Source organism: Mya arenaria, chromosome 1 (genome assembly GCF_026914265.1).
Source record: "Mya arenaria isolate MELC-2E11 chromosome 1, ASM2691426v1".
Classification (NCBI taxonomy): domain Eukaryota; kingdom Metazoa; phylum Mollusca; class Bivalvia; order Myida; family Myidae; genus Mya; species Mya arenaria.
In genome coordinates this window covers 53,267,234-53,291,735 of record NC_069122.1, presented here as the reverse complement: position 1 = coordinate 53,291,735, position 24,502 = coordinate 53,267,234, and the positions used below count along the sequence as shown (strand labels likewise).

General features: G+C 33.4%; 4 protein-coding genes and 1 pseudogene across 4 annotated transcripts; all 5 read left to right on the top strand.

The window, feature by feature from the left end:
- The first annotated feature begins 390 nt into the window (after positions 1-390).
- LOC128227920 (serine-enriched protein-like) lies at positions 391-1,941 on the top strand. The gene is made up of 4 exons (XM_052938868.1): positions 391-469; positions 673-946; positions 1,193-1,577; positions 1,885-1,941. The coding sequence occupies exons 1-4, from the start codon at positions 391-393 to the stop codon at positions 1,939-1,941; spliced, it is 795 nt and encodes a 264-aa protein (XP_052794828.1).
- Positions 1,942-4,564: 2,623 nt separating this feature from the next.
- LOC128227914 (serine-enriched protein-like) lies at positions 4,565-6,120 on the top strand. Its single transcript, XM_052938854.1, has 4 exons — positions 4,565-4,643; positions 4,847-5,120; positions 5,367-5,751; positions 6,064-6,120. Exons 1-4 carry the CDS (start codon positions 4,565-4,567, stop codon positions 6,118-6,120), a joined length of 795 nt encoding a protein of 264 aa, XP_052794814.1.
- Positions 6,121-8,743: 2,623 nt separating this feature from the next.
- Positions 8,744-10,299, top strand: LOC128227905 (serine-enriched protein-like). Its single transcript, XM_052938843.1, has 4 exons — positions 8,744-8,822; positions 9,026-9,299; positions 9,546-9,930; positions 10,243-10,299. Exons 1-4 carry the CDS (start codon positions 8,744-8,746, stop codon positions 10,297-10,299), a joined length of 795 nt encoding a protein of 264 aa, XP_052794803.1.
- Positions 10,300-12,922: 2,623 nt separating this feature from the next.
- LOC128227896 (serine-enriched protein-like) lies at positions 12,923-14,478 on the top strand. Its single transcript, XM_052938832.1, has 4 exons — positions 12,923-13,001; positions 13,205-13,478; positions 13,725-14,109; positions 14,422-14,478. The coding sequence occupies exons 1-4, from the start codon at positions 12,923-12,925 to the stop codon at positions 14,476-14,478; spliced, it is 795 nt and encodes a 264-aa protein (XP_052794792.1).
- Positions 14,479-17,259: 2,781 nt separating this feature from the next.
- On the top strand, positions 17,260-23,819 carry LOC128227890 (toll-like receptor 4; annotated as a pseudogene).
- The last annotated feature ends 683 nt before the right edge of the window (positions 23,820-24,502 follow it).

Below are 24,502 nucleotides of genomic sequence, written 5' to 3'. Positions count from 1 at the left end.
ATTTTTTTAAGTATTCTAAATAAACAAGTACAGCATTGGAAAACATATCTGACATAGTATGGATTTCATTAAAATAGAAATCTAATTAATATGAAGTGTGAACAATTTTCTTTAGTATTCAGCAGTTTGCACGTTTTCGATCACTCACAATCGCTTGTCACGCCGGTTTACCATCGTTCGCTCTTTAACAGCGTGTCACTCAGAAATAAAGTTATAGCTGACAAAAGACATGTGTTTGAAATGTATATAAACGGGTTGGTTTCTCGAAATGTCATTCACTTGAATACTTTCCTTCAACTATACAAATTCAGAATCAATAATTTTAAAAGCTTCTAAAATATTTTTGTATTTAAATTATCAGTCAAAACTGTTCATATTTCTTAATAAAGAATGGATTTTGAGTGCAGTCAGCCTCTTCTTTCCAAGTGTAGCGACGACCAATTCATAAACGAATGCTTTGAGTATGATGGTAAGCAACCTTAAATTCGTTTCTTGAAATGCATTATGCATCTTCTTAAAAACGAAGGAAGACATGTTGTGCCAAATCATTAATCAACAGAGTACATGTGTTTTAAAGTATAGTTTATTGTTAAAACGCGAAATTTTTACATTTACTTGTTGTAAACCCGTTTCAAAAACAAAACAGCTAATGAAAGCTATTACATTTTTCAGATTCATCATCGGGTTACAGTTCATCTGATATCTCCGATGTCGATTCTGTGACGTCATATGAATCCAGCGATAGTGCCGTCGATGACAGCAGTGTTAACCTTCTTACGGCACGTGATCCTAGAGAGGAGGTGATGCACTTTCAAAGTACGCATGTACTCTGCGAGACCATGAAAGTGATTCTAGAAATGCCTGATATGTGTGACGTCACATTTTTGGTTGGTGAACGCCAAGTCCCGGTTCATGCGGTTAGAGCTATTCTTGCAACCAGGAGCAGGTAAATAATCTAGCTTAATCATTATATTGTATAAAGCATACTCCATATACATATGTCTAAGGCTAAAAAAAATAATCGTTTGTACTTGAACGGACATGAAACAATTCTCGAATTATATTTGAAACATTATATGCACCCATTTTACAATCAAAATAGGCCTTAAAATATATATCTAAACTACAAAAGTGAAATACCAAATTGACTAAACTCAGTTCTTTGTATTTGCAATGTGTATTCTTTTTTCAGAATATTTTACGATCTCATCCTGAAGTACATCTCACTGAAGGATGCGGAAGAGAAGGTAAACTGTAAGAAAATCAAGAACAGTAAAGACAAATTAAAAGTCGGCATCGCTCGGCAGTGTTCGGACAGACTCGTCATCCCCGTAAGGAAGTACGACCCCGAGACATTTCGTTCCCTGATCCAGTTCGTCCACTGTGGGTCTATCAGTATCACAGAAGAAACCGTAGCAGGTCTATTTTGTGGGGCTCATCAGTTCAGACTACCGGACCTATCCCAAGCCTGTCTGGATTTCGTGGAGAGGTGCATATTACTCAGACGCACACAACAAATCCTCAACTCGACTCGCTGCTACAATCATCACTCGGCATCTAAGAAACTTTTTGAAAAGGTGTGTGTATGTTATCAGTTGCAAGCTTATTTTGTATCATATTAAATCTCATTTTCATCTACTTTTTCATGAAGTGGAACGCACTTGATTTTCATTCAAGGACGGCAACTGCATTAATATTTGAGATAAGATGAACAGAACAGAATGTTTATTATACTTAAGCATAAGAAGCTTATCGTCATAATAACACATACATATACATAGTATGTGTTTGTAAGACGTAATTTAATTGCCTTTTTAAAGGAATGTTTTTTGTTATTTTTTCGATAATTTAGCTTGCTTAAAATGATGCTGATTTCTGTTACAGATCTACGAAGTGCTTGATAAACGACATGAAAGTGGCCATAAGCAGACCTCGGTTTGATTCTCTGCGAATATCGGTGAAAATCAACAACTCGTATTGCCAGGAAAGCTGGATATCAATGTTATCAATGCAAACTCGCATTGTCGGAAATGTGCAATATATTAAAATTTGTTAATGGTTATTGACTGTTTTTGATTGTTCTATGTCTTTGATGAACTACGTTACGTTATGTTAATAAAATACTTACATGTGAACACTCTTATTCTGTATAGCTAATTTCTTCAAAACAGCTAAAGATAAATATATGTTTGTACCGTGACGCCATACTTAAAGAATTATATAATTAACTAAAAGTCGGTTATAGCTTTCTGTCGTTCTATCTGAAGAAAATACTTCTTATATGCATATCTCAAACAATACACTTAATCACATTTATAAGGTGGTATGAATACACGCGTTGTGCAATGTCGAAAATCCAATTATACAAGATGCAACATAATAGCATCTTATAACAATTAGATTGGAATTGATACAGTTTAAATTTCAATTGTCTAAGTGACACCAACGTTCAAACCAATCTCTAGAACAAGCTTATTTCCCTTATGACAGGATCAGGTCAAGCTAGCTTTTTTGTTTTGATATGATCTGTATAATGTTATCATTTTAAAGGTATTTGAGACTATTGAAGAACATCTTTTTTAAACTAATCATGGTAAACTTCGTTATGATTAATAAAGTATAAGCTTGTCACTTGGCTAAATTCAATAAATACATACACCCTTTGGAGACAGTTGATTACCAAACGACTGTGTATATTCGTGCTTTGCTTTTAATAAACAGGAAGGTTGATAATAACATAATGAAATCTGTTCTAACTTATTCCAGAATTTGATAGTTTATTAACTTCTCATCAATTCAACATATATACATCACATATTATACCTTAAAACATGTATTTCCACTCAGTGTATGAGTTATAAGAGACTATAGCACACACAAAATAAAACTATACATTGCTTATACAACATCTAAAATCGATACATATACACAACACACAGTATTGCACACATATTGGATACTATATATCTATTAACAAGTTATAAACTAGAATGCTAATCTTGTTTTAAAACTTAGTTAAATCAAACAAAATAAAAATCTGAAAACATTAACGCGCTCAATCGTACATACTTAAGAAATGGGTGTAAAAAATCGATTATCACCCCGGTCAGACCGTAGATGAACTGATAAGCATTTATTTCTAGCTATAGACACAAAAAATACCACAATAATTTATGTTTAAAATAACAGCAGCATTACTTACACAAATAAAACATCCTCTAATTAAGAATATCGTTGCAGGTTTTGGCACTAAGTCCTGACAACATGTTATTTGCTAAAATATAAGACAACTTATCTATATCGGACATACTTTGAAATACTGGATTGATTGTGTTCGCCCTTTATAATAATGGCTTTCGTATATTATTATACAACCTACAATAGAAAAACACATGACTTTCTGATTCAACAGAGTTGCAAAAAGGGCAAAGATGACCATTAAGTGCAAGTTTTTCATATCGGTCCGTTTCCACTCGAATATGGGCTACCCTGCATCTAAATCTATTTAACGATGCTCTATGTTTTGGTGGCATAATCAATTTAACAGTTGCCAATGTTTCGATAATTCCGGATGATCTTGAGATTATATAAAAAAATCAGAACCCATGAAACAATAATATAATGTTTAATTTTGAAGAAAAACCAGACTGTATTTCACTGACGTTTTCAATGTTTCTGTCCAATATTGTAATTACTGTGTTCAATAATATTTGTGAATATATCATTAAAATAATATTAATATGTGCTATATCAATATTTGACCAATAATCCTATGTTCGATACACAAAATGAATAACAGCCGGAGAGCACGGGTCATGGACATAACGGACCAGACATAACGGACCATATTTAGCGCCATACGGACAAAGACACTGATAAAATGCTCTCAATGGTAACAAAAGAAAATGAAAAATACGAAAAATAATACAAACAATAAGAAAATGATAAAACAAATATAAAAACAAGAAAAAGAATGAAAGCTTGAGTAATATAGAAGATACATAAATTAATGAATGAAAGCACTAATTAATTAATTAAGAGATAAATTAATTTTCATTTTTTTAAACAAATATAAGAACACAGAACTAAATAAACAAGTACAGCATTGGAAAACATATCTGACATAGTATGGAGTTCATTAATATAGAAATCTAATTAATATGAAGTTTGAACAATTTTCTTTAGTATTCTAAATAAACAAGTACAGCATTGGAAAACATATCTGACATAGTATGGATTTCATTAAAATAGAAATCTAATTAATATGAAGTGTGAACAATTTTCTTTAGTATTCAGCAGTTTGCACGTTTTCGATCACTCACAATCGCTTGTCACGCCGGTTTACCATCGTTCGCTCTTTAACAGCGTGTCACTCAGAAATAAAGTTATAGCTGACAAATGACATGTGTTTGAAATGTATATAAACGGGTTGGTTTCTCGAAATGTCATTCACTTGAATACTTTCCTTCAACTATACAAATTCAGAATCAATAATTTTAAAAGCTTCTAAAATATTTTTGTATTTAAATTATCAGTCAAAACTGTTCATATTTCTTAATAAAGAATGGATTTTGAGTGCAGTCAGCCTCTTCTTTCCAAGTGTAGCGACGACCAATTCATAAACGAATGCTTTGAGTATGATGGTAAGCAACCTTAAATTCGTTTCTTGAAATGCATTATGCATCTTCTTAAAAACGAAGGAAGACATGTTGTGCCAAATCATTAATCAACAGAGTACATGTGTTTTAAAATATAGTTTATTGTTAAAACGCGAAATTTTTACATTTACTTGTTGTAAACCCGTTTCAAAAACAAAACAGCTAATGAAAGCTATTACATTTTTCAGATTCATCATCGGGTTACAGTTCATCTGATATCTCCGATGTCGATTCTGTGACGTCATATGAATCCAGCGATAGTGCCGTCGATGACAGCAGTGTTAACCTTTTTACGGCACGTGATCCTAGAGAGGAGGTGATGCACTTTCAAAGTACGCATGTACTCTGCGAGACCATGAAAGTGATTCTAGAAATGCCTGATATGTGTGACGTCACATTTTTGGTTGGTGAACGCCAAGTCCCGGTTCATGCGGTTAGAGCTATTCTTGCAACCAGGAGCAGGTAAATAATCTAGCTTAATCATTATATTGTATAAAGCATACTCCATATACATATGTCTAAGGCTAAAAAAAATAATCGTTTGTACTTGAACGGACATGAAACAATTCTCGAATTATATTTGAAACATTATATGCACCCATTTTACAATCAAAATAGGCCTTAAAATATATATCTAAACTACAAAAGTGAAATACCAAATTGACTAAACTCAGTTCTTTGTATTTGCAATGTGTATTCTTTTTTCAGAATATTTTACGATCTCATCCTGAAGTACATCTCACTGAAGGATGCGGAAGAGAAGGTAAACTGTAAGAAAATCAAGAACAGTAAAGACAAATTAAAAGTCGGCATCGCTCGGCAGTGTTCGGACAGACTCGTCATCCCCGTAAGGAAGTACGACCCCGAGACATTTCGTTCCCTGATCCAGTTCGTCCACTGTGGGTCTATCAGTATCACAGAAGAAACCGTAGCAGGTCTATTTTGTGGGGCTCATCAGTTCAGACTACCGGACCTATCCCAAGCCTGTCTGGATTTCGTGGAGAGGTGCATATTACTCAGACGCACACAACAAATCCTCAACTCGACTCGCTGCTACAATCATCACTCGGCATCTAAGAAACTTTTTGAAAAGGTGTGTGTATGTTATCAGTTGCAAGCTTATTTTGTATCATATTAAATCTCATTTTCATCTACTTTTTCATGAAGTGGAACGCACTTGATTTTCATTCAAGGACGGCAACTGCATTAATATTTGAGATAAGATGAACAGAACAGAACAGAATGTTTATTATACTTAAGCATAAGAAGCTTATCGTCATAATAACACATACATATACATAGTATGTGTTTGTAAGACGTAATTTAATTGCCTTTTTAAAGGAATGTTTTTTGTTATTTTTTCGATAATTTAGCTTGCTTAAAATGATGCTGATTTCTGTTACAGATCTACGAAGTGCTTGATAAACGACATGAGAGTGGCCATAAGCAGACCTCGGTTTGATTCTCTGCGAATATCGGTGAAAATCAACAACTCGTATTGCCAGGAAAGCTGGATATCAATGTTATCAATGCAAACTCGCATTGTCGGAAATGTGCAATATATTAAAATTTGTTAATGGTTATTGACTGTTTTTGATTGTTCTATGTGTTTGATGAACTACGTTACGTTATGTTAATAAAATACTTACATGTGAACACTCTTATTCTGTATAGCTAATTTCTTCAAAACAGCTAAAGATAAATATATGTTTGTACCGTGACACCATACTTAAAGAATTATATAATTAACTAAAAGTCGGTTATAGCTTTCTGTCGTTCTATCTGAAGAAATTACTTCTTATATGCATATCTCAAACAATACACTTAATCACATTTATAAGGTGGTATGAATACACGCGTTGTGCAATGTCGAAAATCCAATTATACAAGATGCAACATAATAGCATCTTATAACAATTAGATTGGAATTGATACAGTTTAAATTTCAATTGTCTAAGTGACACCAACGTTCAAACCAATCTCTAGAACAAGCTTATTTCCCTTATGACAGGATCAGGTCAAGCTAGCTTTTTTGTTTTGATATGATCTGTATAATGTTATCATTTTAAAGGTATTTGAGACTATTGAAGAACATCTTTTTTAAACTAATCATGGTAAACTTCGTTATGATTAATAAAGTATAAGCTTGTCACTTGGCTAAATTCAAGAAATACATACACCCTTTGGAGACAGTTGATTACCAAACGACTGTGTATATTCGTGCTTTGCTTTTAATAAACAGGAAGGTTGATAATAACATAATGAAATCTGTTCTAACTTATTCCAGAATTTGATAGTTTATTAACTTCTCATCAATTCAACATATATAAATCACATATTATACCTTAAAACATGTATTTCCACTCAGTGTGTGAGTTATAAGAGACTATAGCACACACAAAATAAAACTATACATTGCTTATACAACATCTAAAATCGATACATATACACAACACACAGTATTGCACACATATTGGATATTATATATCTATTAACAAGTTATAAACTAGAATGCTAATCTTGTTTTAAAACTTAGTTAAATCAAACAAAATAAAAATCTGAAAACATTAACGCGCTCAATCGTACATACTTAAGAAATGGGTGTAAAAAATCGATTATCACCCCGGTCAGACCGTAGATGAACTGATAAGCATTTATTTCTAGCTATAGACACAAAAAATACCACAATAATTTATGTTTAAAATAACAGCAGCATTACTTACACAAATAAAACATCCTCTAATTAAGAATATCGTTGCAGGTTTTGGCACTAAGTCCTGACAACATGTTATTTGCTAAAATATAAGACAACTTATCTATATCGGACATACTTTGAAATACTGGATTGATTGTGTTCGCCCTTTATAATAATGGCTTTCGTATATTATTATACAACCTACAATAGAAAAACACATGACTTTCTGATTCAACAGAGTTGCAAAAAGGGCAAAGATGACCATTAAGGGCAAGTTTTTCATATCGGTCCGTTTCCACTCGAATATGGGCTACCCTGCATCTAAATCTATTTAACGATGCTCTATGTTTTGGTGGCATAATCAATTTAACAGTTGCCAATGTTTCGATAATTCCGGATGATCTTGAGATTATATAAAAAAACCAGAACCCATGAAACAATAATATAATGTTTAATTTTGAAGATAAACCAGACTGTATTTCACTGACGTTTTCAATGTTTCTGTCCAATATTGTAATTACTGTGTTCAATAATATTTGTGAATATATCATTAAAATAATATTAATATGTGCTATATCAATATTTGACCAATAATCCTATGTTCGATACACAAAATGAATAACAGCCGGAGAGCACGGGTCATGGACATAACGGACCAGACATAACGGACCATATCTAGCGCCATACGGACAAAGACACTGATAAAATGCTCTCAATGGTAACAAAAGAAAATGAAAAATACGAAAAATAATACAAGCAATAAGAAAATGATAAAACAAATATAAAAACAAGAAAAAGAATGAAAGCTTGAGTAATATAGAAGATACATAAATTAATGAATGAAAGCACTAATTAATTAATTAAGAGATAAATTAATTTTCATTTTTTTAAACAAATATAAGAACACAGAACTAAATAAACAAGTACAGCATTGGAAAACATATCTGACATAGTATGGAGTTCATTAATATAGAAATCTAATTAATATGAAGTGTGAACAATTTTCTTAAGTATTCTAAATAAACAAGTACAGCATTGGAAAACATATCTGACATAGTATGGATTTCATTAAAATAGAAATCTAATTAATATGAAGTGTGAACAATTTTCTTTAGTATTCAGCAGTTTGCACGTTTTCGATCACTCACAATCGCTTGTCACGCCGGTTTACCATCGTTCGCTCTTTAACAGCGTGTCACTCAGAAATAAAGTTATAGCTGACAAAAGACATGTGTTTGAAATGTATATAAACGGGTTGGTTTCTCGAAATGTCATTCACTTGAATACTTTCCTTCAACTATACAAATTCAGAATCAATAATTTTAAAAGCTTCTAAAATATTTTTGTATTTAAATTATCAGTCAAAACTGTTCATATTTCTTAATAAAGAATGGATTTTGAGTGCAGTCAGCCTCTTCTTTCCAAGTGTAGCGACGACCAATTCATAAACGAATGCTTTGAGTATGATGGTAAGCAACCTTAAATTCGTTTCTTGAAATGCATTATGCATCTTCTTAAAAACGAAGGAAGACATGTTGTGCCAAATCATTAATCAACAGAGTACATGTGTTTTAAAGTATAGTTTATTGTTAAAACGCGAAATTTTTACATTTACTTGTTGTAAACCCGTTTCAAAAACAAAACAGCTAATGAAAGCTATTACATTTTTCAGATTCATCATCGGGTTACAGTTCATCTGATATCTCCGATGTCGATTCTGTGACGTCATATGAATCCAGCGATAGTGCCGTCGATGACAGCAGTGTTAACCTTCTTACGGCACGTGATCCTAGAGAGGAGGTGATGCACTTTCAAAGTACGCATGTACTCTGCGAGACCATGAAAGTGATTCTAGAAATGCCTGATATGTGTGACGTCACATTTTTGGTTGGTGAACGCCAAGTCCCGGTTCATGCGGTTAGAGCTATTCTTGCAACCAGGAGCAGGTAAATAATCTAGCTTAATCATTATATTGTATAAAGCATACTCCATATACATATGTCTAAGGCTAAAAAAAATAATCGTTTGTACTTGAACGGACATGAAACAATTCTCGAATTATATTTGAAACATTATATGCACCCATTTTACAATCAAAATAGGCCTTAAAATATATATCTAAACTACAAAAGTGAAATACCAAATTGACTAAACTCAGTTCTTTGTATTTGCAATGTGTATTCTTTTTTCAGAATATTTTACGATCTCATCCTGAAGTACATCTCACTGAAGGATGCGGAAGAGAAGGTAAACTGTAAGAAAATCAAGAACAGTAAAGACAAATTAAAAGTCGGCATCGCTCGGCAGTGTTCGGACAGACTCGTCATCCCCGTAAGGAAGTACGACCCCGAGACATTTCGTTCCCTGATCCAGTTCGTCCACTGTGGGTCTATCAGTATCACAGAAGAAACCGTAGCAGGTCTATTTTGTGGGGCTCATCAGTTCAGACTACCGGACCTATCCCAAGCCTGTCTGGATTTCGTGGAGAGGTGCATATTACTCAGACGCACACAACAAATCCTCAACTCGACTCGCTGCTACAATCATCACTCGGCATCTAAGAAACTTTTTGAAAAGGTGTGTGTATGTTATCAGTTGCAAGCTTATTTTGTATCATATTAAATCTCATTTTCATCTACTTTTTCATGAAGTGGAACGCACTTGATTTTCATTCAAGGACGGCAACTGCATTAATATTTGAGATAAGATGAACAGAACAGAACAGAATGTTTATTATACTTAAGCATAAGAAGCTTATCGTCATAATAACACATACATATACATAGTATGTGTTTGTAAGACGTAATTTAATTGCCTTTTTAAAGGAATGTTTTTTGTTATTTTTTCGATAATTTAGCTTGCTTAAAATGATGCTGATTTCTGTTACAGATCTACGAAGTGCTTGATAAACGACATGAGAGTGGCCATAAGCAGACCTCGGTTTGATTCTCTGCGAATATCGGTGAAAATCAACAACTCGTATTGCCAGGAAAGCTGGATATCAATGTTATCAATGCAAACTCGCATTGTCGGAAATGTGCAATATATTAAAATTTGTTAATGGTTATTGACTGTTTTTGATTGTTCTATGTCTTTGATGAACTACGTTACGTTATGTTAATAAAATACTGACATGTGAACACTCTTATTCTGTATAGCTAATTTCTTCAAAACAGCTAAAGATAAATATATGTTTGTACCGTGACGCCATACTTAAAGAATTATATAATTAACTAAAAGTCGGTTATAGCTTTCTGTCGTTCTATCTGAAGAAAATACTTCTTATATGCATATCTCAAACAATACACTTAATCACATTTATAAGGTGGTATGAATACACGCGTTGTGCAATGTCGAAAATCCAATTATACAAGATGCAACATAATAGCATCTTATAACAATTAGATTGGAATTGATACAGTTTAAATTTCAATTGTCTAAGTGACACCAACGTTCAAACCAATCTCTAGAACAAGCTTATTTCCCTTATGACAGGATCAGGTCAAGCTAGCTTTTTTGTTTTGATATGATCTGTATAATGTTATCATTTTAAAGGTATTTGAGACTATTGAAGAACATCTTTTTTAAACTAATCATGGTAAACTTCGTTATGATTAATAAAGTATAAGCTTGTCACTTGGCTAAATTCAATAAATACATACACCCTTTGGAGACAGTTGATTACCAAACGACTGTGTATATTCGTGCTTTGCTTTTAATAAACAGGAAGGTTGATAATAACATAATGAAATCTGTTCTAACTTATTCCAGAATTTGATAGTTTATTAACTTCTCATCAATTCAACATATATACATCACATATTATACCTTAAAACATGTATTTCCACTCAGTGTATGAGTTATAAGAGACTATAGCACACACAAAATAAAACTATACATTGCTTATACAACATCTAAAATCGATACATATACACAACACACAGTATTGCACACATATTGGATACTATATATCTATTAACAAGTTATAAACTAGAATGCTAATCTTGTTTTAAAACTTAGTTAAATCAAACAAAATAAAAATCTGAAAACATTAACGCGCTCAATCGTACATACTTAAGAAATGGGTGTAAAAAATCGATTATCACCCCGGTCAGACCGTAGATGAACTGATAAGCATTTATTTCTAGCTATAGACACAAAAAATACCACAATAATTTATGTTTAAAATAACAGCAGCATTACTTACACAAATAAAACATCCTCTAATTAAGAATATCGTTGCAGGTTTTGGCACTAAGTCCTGACAACATGTTATTTGCTAAAATATAAGACAACTTATCTATATCGGACATACTTTGAAATACTGGATTGATTGTGTTCGCCCTTTATAATAATGGCTTTCGTATATTATTATACAACCTACAATAGAAAAACACATGACTTTCTGATTCAACAGAGTTGCAAAAAGGGCAAAGATGACCATTAAGTGCAAGTTTTTCATATCGGTCCGTTTCCACTCGAATATGGGCTACCCTGCATCTAAATCTATTTAACGATGCTCTATGTTTTGGTGGCATAATCAATTTAACAGTTGCCAATGTTTCGATAATTCCGGATGATCTTGAGATTATATAAAAAAATCAGAACCCATGAAACAATAATATAATGTTTAATTTTGAAGAAAAACCAGACTGTATTTCACTGACGTTTTCAATGTTTCTGTCCAATATTGTAATTACTGTGTTCAATAATATTTGTGAATATATCATTAAAATAATATTAATATGTGCTATATCAATATTTGACCAATAATCCTATGTTCGATACACAAAATGAATAACAGCCGGAGAGCACGGGTCATGGACATAACGGACCAGACATAACGGACCATATTTAGCGCCATACGGACAAAGACACTGATAAAATGCTCTCAATGGTAACAAAAGAAAATGAAAAATACGAAAAATAATACAAACAATAAGAAAATGATAAAACAAATATAAAAACAAGAAAAAGAATGAAAGCTTGAGTAATATAGAAGATACATAAATTAATGAATGAAAGCACTAATTAATTAATTAAGAGATAAATTAATTTTCATTTTTTTAAACAAATATAAGAACACAGAACTAAATAAACAAGTACAGCATTGGAAAACATATCTGACATAGTATGGAGTTCATTAATATAGAAATCTAATTAATATGAAGTTTGAACAATTTTCTTTAGTATTCTAAATAAACAAGTACAGCATTGGAAAACATATCTGACATAGTATGGATTTCATTAAAATAGAAATCTAATTAATATGAAGTGTGAACAATTTTCTTTAGTATTCAGCAGTTTGCACGTTTTCGATCACTCACAATCGCTTGTCACGCCGGTTTACCATCGTTCGCTCTTTAACAGCGTGTCACTCAGAAATAAAGTTATAGCTGACAAATGACATGTGTTTGAAATGTATATAAACGGGTTGGTTTCTCGAAATGTCATTCACTTGAATACTTTCCTTCAACTATACAAATTCAGAATCAATAATTTTAAAAGCTTCTAAAATATTTTTGTATTTAAATTATCAGTCAAAACTGTTCATATTTCTTAATAAAGAATGGATTTTGAGTGCAGTCAGCCTCTTCTTTCCAAGTGTAGCGACGACCAATTCATAAACGAATGCTTTGAGTATGATGGTAAGCAACCTTAAATTCGTTTCTTGAAATGCATTATGCATCTTCTTAAAAACGAAGGAAGACATGTTGTGCCAAATCATTAATCAACAGAGTACATGTGTTTTAAAATATAGTTTATTGTTAAAACGCGAAATTTTTACATTTACTTGTTGTAAACCCGTTTCAAAAACAAAACAGCTAATGAAAGCTATTACATTTTTCAGATTCATCATCGGGTTACAGTTCATCTGATATCTCCGATGTCGATTCTGTGACGTCATATGAATCCAGCGATAGTGCCGTCGATGACAGCAGTGTTAACCTTTTTACGGCACGTGATCCTAGAGAGGAGGTGATGCACTTTCAAAGTACGCATGTACTCTGCGAGACCATGAAAGTGATTCTAGAAATGCCTGATATGTGTGACGTCACATTTTTGGTTGGTGAACGCCAAGTCCCGGTTCATGCGGTTAGAGCTATTCTTGCAACCAGGAGCAGGTAAATAATCTAGCTTAATCATTATATTGTATAAAGCATACTCCATATACATATGTCTAAGGCTAAAAAAAATAATCGTTTGTACTTGAACGGACATGAAACAATTCTCGAATTATATTTGAAACATTATATGCACCCATTTTACAATCAAAATAGGCCTTAAAATATATATCTAAACTACAAAAGTGAAATACCAAATTGACTAAACTCAGTTCTTTGTATTTGCAATGTGTATTCTTTTTTCAGAATATTTTACGATCTCATCCTGAAGTACATCTCACTGAAGGATGCGGAAGAGAAGGTAAACTGTAAGAAAATCAAGAACAGTAAAGACAAATTAAAAGTCGGCATCGCTCGGCAGTGTTCGGACAGACTCGTCATCCCCGTAAGGAAGTACGACCCCGAGACATTTCGTTCCCTGATCCAGTTCGTCCACTGTGGGTCTATCAGTATCACAGAAGAAACCGTAGCAGGTCTATTTTGTGGGGCTCATCAGTTCAGACTACCGGACCTATCCCAAGCCTGTCTGGATTTCGTGGAGAGGTGCATATTACTCAGACGCACACAACAAATCCTCAACTCGACTCGCTGCTACAATCATCACTCGGCATCTAAGAAACTTTTTGAAAAGGTGTGTGTATGTTATCAGTTGCAAGCTTATTTTGTATCATATTAAATCTCATTTTCATCTACTTTTTCATGAAGTGGAACGCACTTGATTTTCATTCAAGGACGGCAACTGCATTAATATTTGAGATAAGATGAACAGAACAGAACAGAATGTTTATTATACTTAAGCATAAGAAGCTTATCGTCATAATAACACATACATATACATAGTATGTGTTTGTAAGACGTAATTTAATTGCCTTTTTAAAGGAATGTTTTTTGTTATTTTTTCGATAATTTAGCTTGCTTAAAATGATGCTGATTTCTGTTACAGATCTACGAAGTGCTTGATAAACGACATGAAAGTGGCCATAAGCAGACCTCGGTTTGATTCTCTGCGAATATCGGTGAAAATCAACAACTCGTATTGCCAGGAAAGCTGGATATCAATGTTATCAATGCAAACTCGCATTGTCGGAAATGTGCAATATATTAAAATTTGTTAATGGTTATTGACTGTTTTTGATTGTTCTATGTCTTTGATGAACTACGTTACGTTATGTTAATAAAATACTTACATGTGAACACTCTTATTCTGTATAGCTAATTTCTTCAAAACAGCTAAAGATAAATATATGTTTGTACCGTGACGCCATACTTAAAGAATTATATAATTAACTAAAAGTCGGTTATAGCTTTCTGTCGTTCTATCTGAAGTAAATACTTCTTATATGCATATCTCAAACAATACACTTAATCACATTTATAAGGTGGTATGAATACACGCGTTGTGCAATGTCGAAAATCCAATTATACAAGATGCAACATAATAGCATCTTATAACAATTAGATTGGAATTGATACAGTTTAAATTTCAATTGTCTAAGTGACACCAACGTTCAAACCAATCTCTAGAACAAGCTTATTTCCCTTATGACAGGATCAGGTCAAGCTAGCTTTTTTGTTTTGATATGATCTGTATAATGTTATCATTTTAAAGGTATTTGAGACTATTGAAGAACATCTTTTTTAAACAAATCATGGTAAACTTCGTTATGATTAATAAAGTATAAGCTTGTCACTTGGCTAAATTCAATAAATACATACACCCTTTGGAGACAGTTGATTACCAAACGACTGTGTATATTCGTGCTTTGCTTTTAATAAACAGGAAGGTTGATAATAACGTAATGAAATCTGTTCTAACTTATTCCAGAATTTGATAGTTTATTAACTTCTCATCAATTCAACATATATACATCACATATTATACCTTAAAACATGTATTTCCACTCAGTGTATGAGTTATAAGAGACTATAGCACACACAAAATAAAACTATACATTGCTTATACAACATCTAAAATTGATACATATACACAACACACAGTATTGCACACATATTGGATATTATATACCTATTAACAAGTTATAAACTAGAATGCTAATCTTGTTTTAAAACTTAGTTAAATCAAACAAAATAAAAATCTGAAAACATTAACGCGCTCAATCGTACATACTTAAGAAATGGGTGTAAAAAATCGATTATCACCCCGGTCAGACCGTAGATGAACTGATAAGCATTTATTTCTAGCTATAGACACAAAAAATACCACAATAATTTATGTTTAAAATAACAGCAGCATTACTTACACAAATAAAACATCCTCTAATTAAGAATATCGTTGCAGGTTTTGGCACTAAGTCCTGACAACATATTATTTGCTAAAATATAAGACAACTTATCTATATCGGACATACTTTGAAATACTGGATTGATTGTGTTCGCCCTTTATAATAATGGCTTTCGTATATTATTATACAACCTACAATAGAAAAACACATGACTTTCTGATTCAACAGAGTTGCAAAAAGGGCAAAGATGACCATTAAGGGCAAGTTTTTCATATCGGTCCGTTTCCACTCGAATATGGGCTACCCTGCATCTAAATCTATTTAACGATGCTCTGTGTTTTGGTGGCATAATCAATTTAACAGTTGCCAATGTTTCGATAATTCCGGATGATCTTATTATATAAAAAAATCAGAACCCATGAAACAATAATATAATGTTTAATTTTGAAGAAAAACCAGACTGTATTTCACTGACGTTTTCAATGTTACTGCCCAATATTATAATTACTGTGTTCAATAATATTTGTGAATATATCATAAAAATAATATTAATATGTGTTATATCAATATGTGACCAATAATCCTACTCCCATTATTGGTCCCAGATTTTATATAGAGTTTTTTGGTATTTACCAATTCTTTCGACTGGTTATTGTGTGTTTTTTTCGAATAACTAAATACATTAATGATGTCCAATACAGAAACGAAAATTAAAACATAATTTGGTAAAGAAGTAAAATAATTCTATCAAAACAACCAAGCAACATTTACCTGTCTTGCAACTACATGTAAGCACGGTATTTTAACCTTATGATATGTGTTTTTCTTACGGTTTATAGCAAAAATACACATTTTTTTATGTTCGATACACAAAATGAATAACAGCCGGAGAGCACGGGTCATGGACATAACGGACCATAGACCTTACGGACCAGATATAACGGACCATATTTAGGGCCATACGGACAAAGACACTCATAAAATGAAAAATACGAAAAATAATACAAACAATAAGAACATGATAAAACAAATATAAAAACAAGAAAAAGAATGAAAGTTTGAGTTATATAGAAGATACATAAATTAATGAATGAAAGCACTAATTAATTAATTAAGAGATAAATTAATTTTCATTTTTTTTAAACAAATATAAGAACACAGAATTAAATAAACAAGTACAGTATTGGAAAACATATCTGACATAGTATGGAGTTCATTAATGTAGAAATCTAATTAATATGAAGTGTGAACAATTTTCTATAGTATTCAGCAGTTTGCACGTTTTCGATCGCTCACAATCGCTTGTCACGCCGGTTTACCATCGTTCGCTCTTTAACAGCGTGTCACTCAGAAATAAAGTTCTAGCTGACAAATGACATGTGTTTGAAATGTATATAAACGGGTTGGTTTCTCGAAATGTCATTCACTTGAATACTTTCCTTCAACTATACAAATTCAGAATCAATAATTTTAAAAGCTTCTAAAATATTTTTGTATTTAAATTATCAGTCAAAACTGTTCATATTTCTTAATAAAGAATGGATTTTGAATGCAGTCAGCCTCTTCTTTCCAAGTGTAGCGACGACCAATTCATAAACGAATGCTTTGAGTATGATGGTAAGCAACCTTAAATTTGTTTCTTGAAATGCATTATGCATCTTCTTAAAAACGAAGGAAGACATGTTGTGCCAAATCATTAATTAACAGAGTTTATGTGTTTTTAAATATAGTTTATTGTTAAAACGCGTAATTTTTTACATTTACTTGTTGTAAACCCGTTTCAAAAACAAAACAGCTAATGAAAGCTATTACATTTTTCAGATTCATCATCGGGTTACAGTTCATCTGATATCTCCGACGTCGATTCCGTGACGTCATATGAATCCAGCGATAGTGCCATCGATGACAGCAGTGTTAACCTTTTTACGGCACGTGATCCTAGAGAGGAGGTGATGCACTTCCAAAGTACGCATGCACTCTGCGAGACAATGAAAATTATTTTGTTTTGATATTGATGATTTATGTTACAGATCTACGAAGTGCTGGATAAACGACCGGAAAGTGGCCTGAAGCAGACCTCGGTTTGATTGTATGAAAATATCATCGGTGAAAATCACCCACTCCTGTGAACATCCCTTAATCTTATACTGAAAAAAAACAAATAGAAATATTTGTTTCTGTTCCAATTTCAAATATTTTATTTTTTTCCAAAGATTAAAATTCCACTCAATTTCATAATTTAAAGGTACCTAATTCATAGATAAATTTGCTCGGTAAATAAGAAATATTAGTTGTATATCAGACATATTCAAAATATGAATATTTTAAAAAGACTGTATAGAAGTCTTAATAACAAAATTGTTTTTCTCCCGTTCGGAGTGGCGGAATTGACAAACAAAACTTTTTATTTATTCATTAACCTAACTGAGACTGATAGTAAAAGCTTTACCTAAATTGTAAATGCACTGATAATCGGATAAGGGAATGAAAGATGACATAGATTTATGCCTTGGCTACACTGTGGTATTGGTTTCAGTGGTTCCCTTTCTCATTTTTAAGGTATCACCGCTGTTAACTTTTGAGTTTTGATGGAAAATTCGTAAGACATTACCATATAATTTTCAAAAACCCAGAGCCTGCATAAAATCGCAGCTCATTGACCTATGACATGAATTAGGTTTATGCCTAGGCTACACAGTGGTATAGGTGTCAGTGGTCCCCTTTCGCATTTTTAAGGTATCGCCGCTGTTAACTTTTGAGGGATAATTCCTAGCGTATTAGCCAGTAAGTATAAAAAACCAGAGCTTGCCAAATATCGCAGCCCATTGACCTATGCCATGACCTAGGTTATGCCTAGGTATAGTTGAGAGTGGTTCCCTTTCTCATTTTTAAGGTATCACCGCTACAAATAATTAAAATAATGATGGATTTTTTTTACGGTGTTAGCGTATAAGTATCAAACAATCAGAGCCTGCCTAAAATCGCCGACCAGTGACCTATGCCATGACCTAGGTTCATGCCTAGGCTACACTGTGGTATAGGTGAGAGTGGCCCCCTTTCTCATTTTAAGGTATCACATCATAAATAGCCGAATATCACGGGGCTTATTTTCACATCATGCGACCGAAATTCCGCAGACTGCCAAAAATCGCAGTTCAGTGACCTATGCCATGACCAAGAGCAACTGCTATGCTATACTGAAATAACACTTACAAATATGCTTTGGTAAAATTCCGGTGATTCGGGGCTAGCATCGTGGTTGCGGTGATATCACTACGTTGCTGCGGTGTTGCGGTGCTGCGGTGCTAACTTCACCCACATGATTAGTGTTGTAATACATAGTGGATTGTCTAAGCGACAGTAATATCTTCCGGGAATATTCCCGTGAACCGTTTGCAAGAACATTCTATGAAATTATCTGTATACGTTATAGCTAATGTGATGGGCTTCGGATTGTGACAATATCTGATTACACGATGTTATCGATTGCTTAAAGGTTTCAATAGAAAATATTGGCAAATGCATTAGAGCGTTGGATGACAAATTTTATCTTCACAACAAGTCTCTCCAACATCGCCATCGGATATGGCAGTTTTGCTGCACTAATTTAATCCTTCTGCTTAGGCACTAAGGAAAACACAATGAATGGGAGTCTTTGTTGAAAGGGATTCTCGATTATCTAATTCTTCGAATTGTTTTGTGTATTAACAGTTATATGTTTACCTTTAAGGGAAAAGTCTATACTTAATTCTGTTCTGAACAGTCTTAATATTATGATTACTCTATATAATATAAAACTTATGATAAGCAAGATGAATGAAGATCTATGGACACAAACAATTAGTTATCAAGTCTATATTTTGTAACATAAACCAGGTATAACGCACATTCCGTCTATTAAAGAATCTTTCTCTGTCAGGAAAATCTCTGTGTATACATAGACAGTTGTCATTCGCTAGTGTATATAGTTATCTCGGTTTCAGAGAGCTTGCCATCTTAATAGGCAGGAATCAATTTACTTCTGCAGGAGCGCAAAGACACGACCAGTATTTGTCCGGTTTAAGTGTTGCATGGTATGTTCTGACCCTCGCAGCATTGTGATCTGTGCTGAGCGAACACATAGCGACATAATAGCAGTGCATGGTCCTCGAAGCTTTTGCGTTTCGTATGGTCATCGCACAGATTGCTTGTACTACCGTCATCGGGGTTCAGAGTCGGCTTGGACATTGACGGGAGACAACTGATACCACTAATTTGCTGTAGAGGTTCGGAGACGCTCAGAAGATCGGCATCGATCTGGGTTTGCAGAGACGAGGATATAGTGACAGAAGTATATATATTTGTAATCGATATAATTAAAGGGATGTTGAGAATCTTTAAAAATAGTGTTATGTAACCCTTAAATAACGTTTTAATCATTTCAATATTCCTCTTACTCCGTGATGACTTGCATAGAAAGACAGACTAAATCATAATATATCCCAATCACGCTAAAACAGTACTTATTGATGTTCCATTTGTTAACCTTAACAATACTACATTTACATTACATAACCAAGTAAGTCTTCCTCTTCTGTCTCAACCTCTACCATGGGATTATGTCAGGAAACTGCGACTCATTCATAACCATTTTTTTTTGCTTTCTTATTTTTATTAAGTGACACTCTTACTCAAAGTCAATACTAACACATGTATAACAAACATAAAAAAATGTGATTAACCTTTAACTACTACCTAAATAGTGCATTCATGGAAAATATTAAATGCTGATTAAACGCATAACTGTTAAATGATTGGTTTCTGCTAAAAGATTTACTGCGATCTACTATAGTCCCACAATGTAGAAATACCGTTTTTTCTGCACCTTTCTTTCAAATTAAACTCAGCATCCTTCCTTAAAGCCATTGTTTTCCACAATAAATTATCCTTTTTGGTAACAATTTGGATGGATGGATGGATGGGTGGGTGGTTGGATGGATGAATTGATGGATGGATGGATACGTTTTATTCCTCAAGTAACGGAGAGCAGAACATATTAACAAGTAGACTATAATACGTAGATATATAAATATTATGTTCATAACAAACGTTAATTTACAAAAATCATTGCGTAGCCTGTTAACAAGTTAAACTAAAACGACATGGGTCACATAAGCCTGAAATTGTAAGCATTATCAGAACATCACTACTATCAGTATCAAGTATCTGATATTCACTCAACTCAAGCTTTCTTAACTACAAAAAAGTTAATTAACGCCTAAGCAATTGGGTGACTCATCAAACAATTATGAGAATTATGAGAATTTGTTGTTGCGCATTGAAACATCTATGCACACTGGCCCTTATGATGTTTTTTTTCTCTTTTGTGGCAAAAGCAAATTAAATGTTCAGTATGACCTCCGACCATCAGATTACACGCTTTGCATTCAGTTCAGAATTACCTTTAAACAAACGTTCCCGTCAAGTTCATAAGCGTCGTACATGGTTTCCGGAGACGAGGTTTACTTCTTAGAACAAACCATAGCGGCGAACATTTGTACTCCGTTATGATGTTTTGCAGGACCTCGCCACTAGAAGAGTTCGTAATATTATCATACATTATTGCTTTCACGCGCATCATAACATTTCTCTGAAGGATCAGTTTCCAGGATACCTCAACAATTTATATTGGAAGGACAGCTTCGCTCCTGGTGTATTTGCATATTATATTAACTTAAAAATCATTAATCTGAAATGCAATAAATTCGATGATTTTGTTGGCCTAGACAAGGAACTGAAAGTGCTGAAAAAATAGAGGGTTTATTTATCACACCAAGGCCAAGCTACAATAAGTTTTCATTCGGGAAAGGCTTTAGAGAATAAAATTTAACGAACTGAACACTGAACAACACCCTCCAAGTCTTAGATATATCGGAAAATACAAACCTGACATTCAAGGGCATGAGTAAAGCACTCAATGGTCTTATTAATTCAACAATACTAAAAGAGTTATGTGAACCGCATACATGCTCCTTACAATCTTGTCATAGAAATTAAACATAATGACTTACAAAGTCTTAAAACGATACAAAGTCTGGAATCCCTAAACATGGATTTGAACAAAATAGAAGTGCTTAACGAGGATACACTGTATCCAAACCCGATGTTTCCACCATCTTTAACTCTTCTCATGCTTGCAGGCAACAGGCTAACATTTGGAACATACGTTGACTACTTATTTATGGTCAGGAATATTACAAAGTTATATATATCTAGACAATTTCTTGGTTATAATATATTTAAGTTTAAACACCACGACATTCTATCCCACACCACATGTGGCACGCCTTCAGCTATGGTTTGTGATGTCAATAGTATGACAGCTTATGTAAGAAACAAATCATTGGACGACATCAACGAACAAAACGTTTGGGATAATGTTTTACAGAAAATGTCTCTACCAAACGACGATATAAAAAACATAAAACGAGGTGATTGGGTAACATTGTTTGCAAACTCACCGATTGGTTTCGATGTCAGTTGCAAGTGTAATGTTTCCGTAGCGAGGACAATGATATGTCTACCTGAACATCTATCGCACGTTTACTGGTCCTAGAGTTGTTTGTACGGTGAGGTACCTCCATTGTTATTATGCCGAGCGAAACGTTTTGAATATGTGGATTTATCATACAATTTGCCGTCACCCTGGACAGGACCAGTTTTTGGGTTGCATCACTTAAAGTGGTTGAACTTTAAACCGAAAATTACTGCACACATATTTCAAAAGTCTTCTTTTTGGGGGAATCTGGAAGTGCTTAACCTTACAGGAAATATGCTACAAGAACCATTTCACCCTAACAATGCAGATGCAGGCGTTATGTTTGGAAATCAAAAGAAAATGAAATTCTTGATCTTATCAAAATAAGCAGTTTGCATAAAGATCTGTTAAATTCGATGATTGAGCAGGAAGAATTAGATCTTTCATATAATCAAATACAGACATGGAACTTGAAATTAAAAAGTTCTTGTTTTCATCGATATAACTTCCAACAGATTATCACGTTTGCTGGATGGGCTAAGGACTTATTTTGGATAAGATGGCAGACTCGGAATGTGTTCAAAGCAAGGCTATAAAGGTTACCGTTGATATGTTACTCAACCCTCTTGAGTGTTCATGTGAACAACTTCCGTTTTGGCAATGGATTGTAAATTCTAGTGTTATTGTAACGACCAGGTCGGTTGATATGTGTATGCTTAATGGAAAGATTATACCTATTAAAACCGATACTGACGTTCACGTTTGCAATGACCGAACATGGATCACTTGGGCAACTGCTGGTGAAAGCTTGCTCATAGGAGTTATTATCACAATTACATTAGGAACAGCTATGTATTAAAGTCGATGGAAGATCAGATATGTTATTTATAGTCGTGGACGGAGATATAGACATGAATGGTTTGAACACTTGTTTTCGCATAATGCGATGATATCGTATACCAAAGGCAAAGCAAGATTCATAAAAACTACGTTGGTTCCTTCCCTAGAACAGCGGCATCAACTTGATTTCTGGATAGCAGATAGGAACTCCCAAGCAGGTGTATCTGTCGCTGAGAATATCACACATGCAATATGCACAAGCCGGAAAGTGGTGTTGCTTGTTGACAACGAATATCTGTCTGATTCTTGGTGTGACTATGATATGAACATGGCTCTAGTAGATTCGGTGGAAAGCAAACGAAATATGATATTGGTGGTGTTGATGGAAAAGTTTGAGATGAAAACACCTTCTGTTTCATTTTTACTGCTTCTAAAAAATGAGAGATCACTGGAGTATCCAGACCAGGAGCAGGATATCGACACGTTCTGGGCAAGCCTAGTCGAAGAGATAAAATCTTGAATTTGTGATTCCAGCTTGGTGACCTAGCTCACATACGCACAGGACGGAGATATAAATATAGCTGACAATATACTTGTTGTACATATGTGTTCAGAGACTCCTCATCTTCTTCTTATCGTTCACTGTAAACAAACGTTTTTATGTACATACATAATAATGAATACCGTGTTGTTTAACCGTTGTGAACAAGAATGTTTTTACAAGTGTGCGATTATGGGAATATAAACTACTTCAAACCCCCAGTCAATTCATTGTCTAGTGAAATCGTATAATTCATCTGATCGTTCAAAGGCTGTAATCGCATCATTTATTGATAATGCTATTATGATGTATTCTGAATGTGTTGTTGTACGTGTGTGTCTTCCGGGCAGTGTTTTTTGGTCCCTTTATACATAACCTTAATTGATTTATATTTCAATGTTTGACAATTGAGATTTGGTTTTATTGATTATTTTTAAGTATGATGGATAAGGCATTATTTATACTTTCGGATCATAAAAATTATGGAGCAATTCTTGGCGTCAACTAATAATTAAGTATTTAATGTAAAAAATAAAAGTAAGTTTATGTTTCACATAAACTGTTCCGTCTGATCAAATGTAATTAGTGTATAAGAGTTTGGTCACTTTTTATTTAATTTTAAAACGTTGAAAACTTCTATCATGTTATTAATTGTATTTTTTTTCATATCTGTTTAATGTACGTCTAAAATATTGCATGATTTTGACATGAATTTTGAAAAACGGAATCAATTATGTATCACACACTGTGTTTTCTGATTTCGTTTAACACATAAGGCATGCACAAATCACTCCGCATTAATTTACGAAATAAATATTCGTCAATTTTAAATACTTACGTGACGGAAACGTCTATTTTACTTTAGAAATGGTTTAAAGATATG